The sequence below is a fragment of the Aquarana catesbeiana genome, linkage group LG02, assembly GCF_042186555.1.
Source record: "Aquarana catesbeiana isolate 2022-GZ linkage group LG02, ASM4218655v1, whole genome shotgun sequence".
NCBI lineage: Eukaryota > Metazoa > Chordata > Amphibia > Anura > Ranidae > Aquarana > Aquarana catesbeiana.
Genome location: NC_133325.1, coordinates 698,630,014 through 698,642,972, shown reverse-complemented (window position 1 = coordinate 698,642,972; position 12,959 = coordinate 698,630,014). Strand labels below are relative to the sequence as shown.

The following is a 12,959-nucleotide window of genomic DNA, read 5'->3' as shown; positions in this document are numbered from 1 at the left end:
GTAGATATGAATGTGAGTTAGGGACCTTAGATTGTAAGCTCCTTGAGGGCAGGGACTGATATGAATGTACAATCTATATGTAAAGTGCTGCGTAAATTGACGGCGCTATATAAGTACAAATAAATAAATAAAATGAATACATTTTCAATGTCTTTAAACTTCTGGATTTAAAATATTAATTGGTGATCCTGCCAATAGATCTTCCCTTTCTGTTGTAGTGTGATAACACTCTGTCGCTGTCTCCCAATTGTGTTCCTGCATTTTTATCCTGTCACACAAGCTTCTGATGGAGACTGAAATTTGCTTTTAAACAGCTTGGCATAGGAAGCCTACCCTGAAAAATTCCATGTAGCCATCACTGGAGTGCATGTATATAAACAAGTGGCTGCAAAGGTTCTGCGGAAGATCAGCAGCACAGGAGATGCAACAAAAGATAAAAAAGGGTAAAAACAAGTATTTTATTTAAAAAAAAAATGTTTATAATACACAGTGCTTTAGCAAACAATGTAATTCAGTTAGGGTTTACATTTTCATTGTTAAGACTGGTGGCCAATATTTCACTCATACATATTCATTCATTTCATATGCATCATGTGGTAATCTGTAGTGTATTTTATAAATGGACATTTACCAATATATGTAATAGTTAAACAATAATAAAAAAAATAGTACAGTCATTAGCAATCGCATTTTCTTTGGTGTTTTACTATGTTTTTTATACTTGCCATTTTTACTTGTTCGGGGGAATGTATGTACCAAGCCATGATGTTTGCCTGTTCTCTTGACAGGATGTTACAAGTAGCATCTATTGTTACATGCATATCCACATATTAAAATACTTAAAATTCAAAGTTTTTACAAAAAGAAATTCTGAAATACTTATCATGTGGAGAATCTTGCCCTGAAGTTGCAAGGCAGCTGGTCATATGGCCAGATTTAAAGGCATTACAATTTAATGATCAAATGATAAGTTCACCTTCTTATAAAAAAAATAAATGCACATCTTTTTGCATGTAAAAAAATGTGCATTTACTGTATTATTTTTTTTTACTTGGAGCCTGTAAGGCATTGCACCTGCGGTCAGCAGATCACGGGTGCCATGCAGGACTCCTATAGACTTCTCAATGTATCTGTTCGTACATCGTAAGGGCAGGCAGATGCACACTACAAGAAGAGACAATGAACTGCCAGAGTGCTCAAAAGCGCCATGGTAGTTTATTGAGAACTACAAGTCAACAGCCACAAAGGCTGTCGGTACTTGTAGCTTCTCATTCACAGAACTCTGTGAATGAATGACGTGGCCTGGCAGACAGAGCCCCACACGGCCACATTGTTTTCAAACAGTGACAGTGGGCACCCTGAGAAAATACCCGCTCGTTGTCACTCGGGGGGGGGGGGGGGGGGCTGCAGCTGCTGGCACATGTTACATGTTCCACCCTAAATATGGGTGGAACATGTAACATGTTCCAGGAGGTGAACTTTTCCCTTAAGGCTCAATTTACATTAGCGAGTCTCCAAAGTCTCATAATTTCCAGTGCGACTTTGTAACGCTCTGATTTGAGTTTTGATCAGATTTTGATCCGACTTTACATTCTATGGCTCAAAGTCGCATCAAGTCGTCAAAACCAAAGTAGTGCAAGCACCTTTTCAAAGTCGCTGCGACTTTAAGTTGCACCTATTTGAATGGGTGTCGTTGAAAAGAATGGAGTGCAACTTGTCATGACAAAAAGTGCAAGTGTGAGTGGAGCCTAAAGCTAAATTCCAGGCATAACCTCTTCAATTTAAATCTTTTCCCTAACAGCCACAAAGAATATAATTTCCTTTTGAGTGCACCAAATGTCCTTACAAACACAGTTGAATATAGCAGTGTCATCATCTTCACAGCCTGTGCAGAGGGCTGAGCTGTGGGAGGGGTTTAGCAGGTCTCACCCACGCAGGCTGCCTGCAGAAATCTACAGAAGGGGGTAGGTACAAGACCAGTCAGCATGCACAGGAAGAGAGAGCAGCAGTGACCGGTCTTTATTACAGGAAGCTCGTGCACAGAGGCAAAGGGGTTGATTTACTAAAGGCAACTCGACTGTGCACTTTTCAAAGTGAAGTTGCATTCTGCAAGTGCAATTGCTCCGGAGCTTAGTAAATGAGGTAAGGCTTCAGTTTGCAAAGAATGCCCAATCACATGCAAGGAAAATTTAAAAAACAGCATTTTTGCTTGCATGTGATTGGATGATGGAAGTCAGCAGAGCTTTTGCTCATTTACTAAGCTCTGAAGCACCTGCTCTTGCACAGTGCGACTGCACCTTGCAAAGTGCACAGTCAATTTGCCTTTAGTAAATCAACCTCATAGTGTCACACTGGATTACTGCACAGATCTAGAAGATGTACACAATGCACACCAAGATTCAGGTAAGAATATTCAAGCAATGTTGGCTGGAGTTCAGTTTTAAAACAGGAAATATCCTTGGAAGGAAAGGATCAGCCAATCCCCTTTGGCAGAGATCAGGTCAGATGCTTAGGATTTTAACTGACCGTTGTGGGATTTTGGAAGAGTGGTTTCTTACAGCCAGGTAGGTATTCCAGATATTCTTTAGGTATATTTGAATTCAGTTCAGTGGTATTAGCAAAGGGGATGTTATTTTACCTGCCATCTGCTTTAAATTGGTAATTGTATCTATTAACTGTATGCAAAAGAGATGGACATTTTTTTGCAGAACATCACCAAAGTGCATCATTTGATAAACAGGTTTGTCCCTATCAAGACTGAAAAGAACCAGAGGACCAAATGAGTGACACAGCATACAATGTAGGGATAAGTAGAAAAAATATTACATTTATTAATGAGTTAAAAAATTCATTAAACTCCCCAGTGGGAGGTGGTAGTTGAGACACAAAAACATGACATATATCCAAAGGCCACTGCGTCAAATAATCTCCAGATGTGGCAACACACAGCACAAGACAATAAACAAAAAAACACTACAAATAAAACACATAAACAATCGCCTGGACGCCAGAAATCTATGCGTGGATGTTCATGTCACGACTATTGCATTGTTTAAAAATGTATTTTATAAATAATGTGGAAAATATAGCATGGGTATATGCGCAGAGGTCCCTGGAAGGCTCGAGCCCACGAGGTACTGATGGAAGGAGGGGGAGGGGATAGACTGATTAACAGCCTGAGAAGTCAACTGGCTGTGGTTAAAAAAAAACAGAAGATAATGGTGTCGGTATATGGTAGAAGGTAATGAATGAAAAAATGGATATTTCAATGAGGAAACAGTTTCTGTGATGTTAATGGTTTGGATATGCAGTCCAAAATCATCACTGATGGATGGCTGCACAGATTTGTCTGGACAAAGCTACGTGATTCACATTGCGAAACGCATTGACGTCATCAGCGTCACGTGACGCCTCTCCTTTCCATCATTTCCCGGAAGTGAGCCCACAGCGAGCTAGGGAGATCAGATAGCCTGATAGCTGTAACACAGCATGAAGATTGTGGAATATTGGAAGGGACCCATGCGCTGTTTAGTGCCTATACCAAGGGACAACTGCAGGACTCGTGGATAAAACATACAAGGTCATTTCTTGAAGCTGACCTACCGTGGAGAACACTACAGAAGGGTATCATATGGCTGGCCCCTATTCTCAATACTGCCTGAGATATCATGCTGGGTATGGGAAAACAATACGTGCTGATTACCCTGCTCTGTGAATGTAACATACCAGTTAAGGACTATAATTCAGGTTATGCCACTTCTGATGGATGAAAACCAGGATGCAGCTACAACATAGTCTTTAACTGTAATGTGTTCCACGGTCATTTTGGTCTTTTTCCCCTGGTTATCATAGGGGCATAGTCCCAATTACATATACACAGGACGTTTTACAGCCATCCATCAGGGATGATTTTGGACTGCATATCCAAACCATTAACATCACAGCAACTGTTTCCTTGTTGAAATATCCATTTTTTTGTCCATTACCTTCTACCATATACCGACACCATTATCATGTGTTTTTTTTCAACCACAGCCAGTTGACTTCTCAGGCTGTGCATCAGTCTATCCCCTCCTGCTCTTTCCATCAGTACCTCATGGGCTCGAGCCTTCCAGGGACCTCTGCACAGATGCCCATACCATATTTTCTACATTATTTATAAAATACATTTTTAAACCACTCAATAGTCTTGGCATGGACATCCACGCATAGATTTCTGGTGTCCGGACGATTGTTTATGTGTAGTTTTTTTTTTTATTGTCTTGTGCTGTGTGTTTCTACATCCAGAGACTATTTGACGCAGTGGCCTTTGGATATGTCATTTTTTTGTGTCTCAACTCCCACTGGGGAGTTCGATACATTTTTTAACTCATTAATACATGTAATATTTTTTTCTACTTATCCCTACATTGCATGCTGTGTCACTCATTTGGCCCTCTGGTTCCTTTCAGTCTTGATAAGGACAAACCTGTTTTTTTTATGTATATGCAGTGTTTTTTACTAGAATGACGCTACCTACACTTGGTAAACAATGTTTTGAGGATATAGTGTGCTATCACACAATTCCAGGCCCTTTTCTTCCTTTTTTTTTTTTTTTGGTTTGCAAAGTGCATCATTCACCTGTTTAACCATTTGCTCATCTTTAGAACTCAGTCTTTTATAATAGACAGGGCAGCAAACCATACCAGCCAATCAGAGCTGACATTACATAACTGATACACTGCGAGATGGAATCTAACTGGTTGCTATGTGTACTACAAACTTGTTCCTTGAGTATTTTATTAACCAAGCCTAAATACATAAGTAGAGGAAAATACACTTTAATAAATAAGGCGACCAGGTTTCTAAGCATTCATACTATAGCTTTGTACATCATTCAGACAGCAGTATATATTTAGTAAAGGTTCTTTTCTTCTCCTGTCATATACACAATTACATTGTTAGTGCCTATAATTGTACATAAAAGATAAAAAGCCTAATATCGATATGTTGGAACTGTCCACAGAGTATTACACCAGATTGTTCTGCCTAAGAACATCAATTCAAGGCAAGTTGGCTTTTTTTCCTTCAGTAAAATCTTCTTGATCTGAGGCATCATATATCAAAAGTTCAATATCAATGCGTTTAGTGTGTGCAAAACAGTAATGACAAGAACATCAAGAACAGTTAAGAAATGTTGTCTTGTGCTGAATAGTTCCAGAACGTCCACTGTTATCACATTTATTTATTTTTTTCAACTTTTTGATAGTATTCAACCCTTATGTTGACTCTATTGTTAAAATCTATTTTCAAAATAAAGGGTTCCTCACAAAGAAAAGATTTAATATCCACCCATTTTGCCCTTCTGCCTGTAACTTTTGGGAATTCCAGTTTCCTGGTCCCCTGCCACACTCAATGGTTTAATCCACCGTCTTCTATGTCACTACTGTAAGGATCGACAGGAAGGTCCACAGTATGTGATGGGGGACCAGAAAACTGACACTCCTGGAAAAGTCAGGTCCAGAAGGATCTTCAGCCAGCACATGCAGGACCAGGGCAACAGGAGAGGTGAACGATTTATGTCTTCTTTGCATGGATCTCTTTGTTGTAAGTGCTGATTTTTAACAACAGTCTTTTAAAGCATCAAATGGGCCCTTTACATTGTGCAACAAAGGCTACTGCAGCCTGTTTACAAAGTATGGACCCCTGACAACGGGTCATTATATTCTAATAGAGATCACATTACAAGGGTTATGATTGACATCTCTGTGCAGGAACAATTACACAGAAACATACAGTGGATGAAGCATTTTTTCCAATTTTTTTCTTATTTACATTTTATGTAAAATAAAGTTATATTTAAAAATCAACTTGACACATATATAGCTTGTATATTTCCAGGGAATGTACATAACTAAAACCAACATATCCTTTATAAATATTGTAAAATTCTGCATTTTTTTTCCATTAAAGTGCAAAACAGTACAGTATTAAAAAAAAATCACAGTATTCAAACAAAGATACATTATCAAAAAGTTAACAGTATAAGATGTGAAATGTGTTGTATGGATTTAGACTGGTAGATACGATCTCTTGTGCCCTTTTTTGTCTGTTTCCACATGGCAATCCATCAAAATCCTACTGCTACCAAAAGGTAGCTTTGGAGTGTTTCATTTAAACAATGTTTAATTGAACAATACCAAAATAGGTAAGGCTTAGTATTTTGTAATATGCATAGCTGAATAACTTAGACAATGCCACAGACTATCAGAAGCAGGGGAAGCAGCAATTTTGTGGATTGCAGACCTCATGTGAGATAGTGGAGTCATTTCTCAAGTTTTGCACGATCAGGGAAGTAAAAAAAGGGTAGTTTCACCCGAATCTGGCATTACTTGTAAAGCATGGAATTGGATTGTGGAACAATGATCTTATTTTACAGATATAGTTCTCCTTTAAGGGACCACTAAACATAAATTACAGGCTGCTCTTTTTACAAAAGATATACCCTCCTTTATGCTGTGATGATGTCAGTATGCTATTGGCTAAAAATACATCCATAGACTTGGCAACTTTCAAGCATATTAGGCTGTTTAAAGTCTCCTATGGACCACCCATATGTGACTAAAATGGGCTTCCTAGTTGCTTTACAATGTCATTGTATACAAATGCTTCATTTGCTTTCTGCTCGTTATGGAATCTCCAATTGATACCATTCTTAGAGGTCTAAATGTCTCATATTCACAAGCTAGCTACAGTATGATTTAGAGAGGCCCACTGCAGTCACTGATTCTCTTTAAGGTGTGCTGGCACATTACCAAAACTAGCCATGAAAGGCCTAAACTGGAAATAAACTTTAAAAAAAAAAAAAAAAAAAAACTAACAAGTTTTCTTTTCCTGAGTGTACACATAGCCATGCTTGTGCAGCTTAGTGTACAGTTTTGGCACAACTCTATGCTGGGACAAGGTAATCCCCGTGCACACACACAGGAGTTACATCATCCTGACCCAGCCAACAAAGATGGCCAAGGACTTTGAAACCAGAAGAAGACCAAGTGAAAATGGACGCATCAGTGATAGAGGGCAGCGCAGACATCACAACGCTGGAGGAGATTGCTTTACCAGGTTAGTGTGCCATGATGTGCAAATATGCTGTGCATTCTTGCATTTTAAAGCAAAAAAGCTCCTGGAGTGCCATTTTTTTTTTTATATATTTTTCTGATGCTTTACTTTTGCTTTGAATTATGATAATTGTATAGGTTTACCTTGTAACTCCAGGGTCCTGTTATTTAAAGAGTTTACTAATCCTCAGGAGTTTGTAGATTCTGCATGAGGTAATAAGAAAGTTGTCAGGGCAGTAACTCTCCATCTTCAGGTTACCTCTGATCCCTGACACTCAACCTGAAGTCATGAGAATGCTGCACGTCACATGTATAGACCATCCTCAAAAACCATCATTGATCCAGGAAGATGTTGAAGACAAGACCCTCCCTGGATCACCACACTCTGACAATTTTTACCCAGCATGTGGGCTTAAAGGCTAATTCCAGCTTTTGAACAAAAAATAATAAATGTACCCGCATTGATCCCAACTTGCACATTTAATATTTTAATTCATTAGAACCTGCAAAGCATTGCAACTGCAATCAGTGGATCATGGATGCAATGCATGGGCTTCTGTAGACTATTTTTTCAGCCACAGGTCTGTACCTCTCAAATTATGGGGCTAGAAGTAATCTCTATGGACTACAAGTGCGATGACATCACTGCACTCATGCTCAATTCAGATTTAGGAGTTCTTTTGCTGGAGTGCTTGTTTCATGTTACACTTTAAATATGGGTGTAACATGAAGCATGGTCAAAAAGGTAGACTCTGCTTATAATCGTAAGGACCTCTACGATTACTAGCAAGGTTGAGCTCCTGAGCAGAACCGACAACTGTTAGGAATGGGAGCCATTTGAGGATTGGGAATAGTGTCACTTTCTGCTTCAACCAAATCTGATGTGTCAGGCTAAAAAACAGCCTAAATATGGAAGTAGAGATAGATCTTCCATAATGAAGTTCATAGGCCTAATTGTGACTAGTTCTCCTTAGGTTAGCAAGCCAAATGTAAACATAAGAATTTAGAAAAATCATAGGCAGTTGGCCAGTAAGAAAATCTGTGATGTTTCACAGCGAAAAAAATTCCCTAGGATTGAAAATCTGGAACTGTCACTGGTAACAAGGATTCATTTGTGATAAATATGAGCAAGCACACACACAAACACATACACTCATTCTTGTGTGATCATAGGAACCTGCCAATATTTGACCACTGAAGTGTCAGTGACTTACTAAGCAATGAGGCAAGGATAAGGATGACGGTCCGAACATCTGCGCCTTTAAAAAGCAGGTCGGGAATGGAAGCCCTGTAAGGCAACATGCAATAATCCTAGCAACACATTATAAATAATCTCTCAATGATCTGATTTAAAAAAAAATAAATCTGATTGGTTGCTATGTGTTCCTATACTCTTTGTTCTTCCCTCTTTAATCTCATATACCTTTTGATAATGGCAGCCTGTATTTTATGTCTCCTTCCCTTTAAGAACTTTTACAGTACAGCTTCATCCATTTTCTTTATATCGTGTAACTGATGAATGGTCAGTTTTCAAAAATGGGTAGCCCTTCACCAAAGCAGTGAACCTCAGATTGTCGTTAACACAATAAATTTACAAGAGACGTAACCACACAAAGGTTTTCAACCCAGTGACCTGCTCTGTGTTTTGTACATCATTTACAAGATTTCCTTCTGCAACACAGAAATAGTACAAATATATAAATATAGATCTATTTACAGCAAATTGTAGACTTTTCTCTTGGATTCTTAGGAGTTGTGCTTTTCCCCTTGGACCTTGTCTCAGCATTGCCTTTTTTTGGTTTCAGTCTAATTTGAGCCTTCACTGTTCCTAGACTCAACCCGCTGAAAGGCAATACAGGACAAAGCCAGCTAATTCTGTTCCCTGCTCCAGTCATTGTAAAGTAATAGTTAAAAATCATATTATATGGATGGAGTAAGATGTCCATCCTTACATGAGGCTGTCTCTGATGTTTTCTTCTTTACTGAACGCAGGAAGGATTCTATAGTATCCCATTGAGCAGGATAATGCTGAAAATCCACAGTTGTAACATAAATTATTGTTGTAATATTAAGTCCTGGGCTGAATTATAGAAGTACAAAAACTTTAGTTTTGGAAATCATTTATTGCCTGTTTTGTTCCTTTATGCTTGAAATAGACTCCTAAATTACCCACTGTGTTAAATGGAAAATCTTACCATTTATCTAAACCAGAGGTCTCCAAACTTTCTAAACAAAGGGCTAGTTTACTGTCCTTCAGACTTCAGGAGGGCCAGAGTGTGCCAAGTGAGAGCAGAAAATGCCCCAGGATTAGGCTTGGTGATCAGTGGGAGTAAAAAAAATACATAATGCCTGTGGTTAGTAAGAGGAGGAAGGATGCCTCAAAATTGGTATTAGTTGTCAGTGGGAGGAATGATGCCTCATTGGTGTCAGTGGGAGAAACAGTGCCTTGTGTCAATGAGCGCAATCATACCTCTTATCAGCGAGAGGAACTGTGCTCCAAAGGCCACATTCAGGCAATCAAAGGGCCACATTTGGACCACTGGCCACAGTTTGAAGACCACTGGTCTAAATGGATGACATGCATACAGCATGTGGAAATGCCATATTGGTTGGGGAAATTTTAAAGAAAATCTGTACTGAGAGAAATATGTAGGCTGATTCACAGGTCAAGGAGATGTATGCTGATTCACAGATCATGGAGACATGCAAGTCAAAAACTCATACTGAATTCTTCTATTCTTTACACTTGTTCCTCATTCTATGAAAGAGGTTCAACACGACAACTGACAGCTAACATTTTAGGAAGGTAAGCAATGATTGGCTCTATATTTCTTCCAAACAGCTTTTTTTAAGAAGGAAATATTGCCAATGTGTTTTGAGGGGCTGTCACTCCTACGTATAATAGCTGACTTGAAACAAGTAGGCAAATTTGGTGTCTGAACATTGGTTGCATGCAAACCAGTCTGCACCATTAAAGAATATAGTCCCAAATAACAAAAGCAAATTTTCATTGAGAACTACAAGTTGCTTGCCGTGGTGGCAGATAGGGCTTGTAGTTCATTCATTGACAGATGGCTGTAAATGAACAATTTGGGGCTGTGTGGGAGGAACCTCTGTCCACTGTCACAATGGGGGATCAGGGAGGTGCAGGGCTGCTGCTTTAGCAACATGTGCATGTTATACCCTGAATATAGGTTTAACATGTAACTAAAGATGACCTTCGCTTTTACAAAAGTCAGCAGTGACAACTCCCATGTAGATATTGTGAGAGGTTCTATTTAGTACCAAAAAATCAGGTAACCTTCATCAAATGCAGGATATGGATGTTTATTGTCAATTACATGAAGTGTTTAGCACTCTGCACAGACCATTTTGCAGCCATGTGGTAGCTTAATAAAAATAACCTGGCAATAATATCTGATCTATTTGATCTTCCCATGGAATATTTCCACTCGGGTACAATGCATGACAATAAATAGGTTCCTATGAAAGAATAAGGGAACAGAATAGGCAATGAAACTTTCTCAAAAGCTGACTTTTCACTTAAGTGATTCTAAGTTTGTTAGAAGCTGGGCTTTAACACCATCTAATGTATCCAGATGACTTAATGTCCCCCATGTTTTCTACCCTCTTTTATCTTTACATATACTATGTCTGTATGCATAAGATTACAGATGGACAACTTCAGCATACAGTCTGACATATATGGCAGATAGGACTATATGCATAATCCTAACAAATAATGAATCTAAATACAGAAATTAACTTTACATTCAAAAACATATATGACACTATGATGTATCCTAAAAAAATGTAAGTAGCTATGGAGAATTCCTTCCATCATTTCTAAACATGATTTTAATTTCTTAGTCTAAGAATGTTTACCTGTTAAAAAAAAAAAAATGTGTGAAAACACCAGTTTAGGGATTATGTGCACAGCCCTCTAAGTAATGTATCTGTTTTTAAATGAAGTTCCTTAACATATTACATGCTTCGATGAGTAGGTATCTCATGGCTTCGGTAAAATTAGTAAGACTGTCAACAGTGCAGAGAAGACTGGAAATTTCAGTAATACCTTCATAGTAAAAGTAAAGGTGAACATTTTCTATGAACAAAGTGCAGCAGCAAAGTTGTCAGTCAGGAAACCCTTCATGGTCTCAGAAATAAGTTCTCATAATGTGTCCAGGAAACCAAACTACAGAAGATTCCTTCGCCCAGTTGAAGGCACCAGGGAGTCTATGAAGTCACATTAAAACATTGCCAGCACTTACGCTGCTGATATGCGTTTGTCTGGCATGCCCAATGCTGCCATTAGGAAACTTAGAGAAGTTGTCCTTCTTGCAGAGAAGGTTCTTAGAGATAATCTTACGAAAGGTGTAGCGAAAGTCTCTTATTTTGTAAGCATATATGATTGGATTGACCACAGAGTTGGCATGAGACAAGATGATGGCTACGTACATGACCCAGCCTGGCTTTCTCTTGTGGAACTCAGGGTCAAAGAGGTTGATGCAGTTCAAGATGTGAATGGGCAACCAGCAAAAAGCAAAGAGACCCACAATGATGGCCAATGATTTGGCTGCATTCACCTCCTTCTGAAGAGTGGTCCTTGAGTTGTCAGCACCGATACATTTCATTTCAATTTGTCTTAGCTGTTTTCGGGCCACCATAAAAATCTTGATGTATATTCCCAGCATGATTAACAATGGAAGTAAAACACACCCAAAAAAATTGAAGTACACCATGTAAGTCATTGTAACCACTTTTTCGAACAAACAGGAAATCGTTCTGTTGCGGCTAGATATAGTTTCATTTGAACCACAGTCTCCTTCCATGCAGTTCCAGCCCATCAGGGGAGTTAAGCCAATGCCAAAGGATAGAATCCAGAAGACAGCAATGATGGTTCTTGCTCTTTTTCCAGTGACCAGGCTCTTGTACCTGCAAGGGAAAAAGATGTTCACGTTAAAAAGTAAAATGTCTCAAAGTAAAGAAGTAATTTTCATCAGTAAATTTAGAAAATATAACCTGGCAGGTTACAGTAAGGTGGGCTAAAAGGAACCAAAATACCTTCTACTGAGCCGGTGTGATAACCGGTAAAGCTTTCTTAGAACAGAATATGTCTACATCTCTTATTCCATTACAATTCCTAAAAATAGGGAAGTATTACTCATTTCAGGACTTGGGAAATTAAAGCAAATAATTCCTTTATATGCCTGTTGGTTAACAGTACATCAGGTTACAGCCTAATATTAGATAACCATTTAATATCCCATTATCCCAAGATGAGAAATAAACATTTATTTTTGGTATTTGTGATGAAATTACATAGTTAGACACCATTTATTTTAAGAAGTTTTGCTGTGCATCAACAGTTAATTCAAAGACAGATCTGTCCAGTTTTAAATAGGGGTAGATTTTGAGCTACGGTCTATAAATTATATATTTTTGTGAGTACATTTTGAATAGCAAACTCCAGCTTTTTTGTATGCCCAAATGCAAAATGTTTAGGTTCACCTTGAGTGTTAAGCAGGATATACATGCAGAGATTTATTTATTTTTTCGTTCAACCAGTATTCTGACTAAAAGCTGGTTTTCCTGCTGGTGGTCAACCAGAAGGCTGATTGACTGTAGGCTCACATCTGTGCAGGTGGTTCCCGCTGCGGGCCTTTACCTGTTCCTGCAGCCGCAACTATCACAAAAAAACATGCTGGATGCATGCTGGTGCCGTTAAACCTAATGGCACACCGTGCACAGAAACTGCATTGCTGCAGGGACCTTTGCCCTGTGTTTCAGGAGGCAGGGCAGCTTATTCAAATAAATGGACTATTGCACCTGCTGAAAATGTGGCTGGCAAAGCTGCATATG

General features: G+C 38.8%; 1 protein-coding gene across 1 annotated transcript in view; it reads right to left on the bottom strand.

Moving 5' to 3' along the window:
* Positions 1 to 4,488: 4,488 nt before the first annotated feature.
* Positions 4,489 to 12,959, bottom strand: part of ADORA2B (adenosine A2b receptor) — a 144,430-nt gene continuing 135,959 nt past the window's right edge. The window contains exon 2 of the mRNA XM_073616880.1: positions 4,489 to 12,032. Within this exon, the coding sequence (XP_073472981.1) occupies positions 11,342 to 12,032 (691 nt within the window). The 3' untranslated portion in view covers positions 4,489 to 11,341. The remainder of the gene's footprint in view (positions 12,033 to 12,959) is intronic.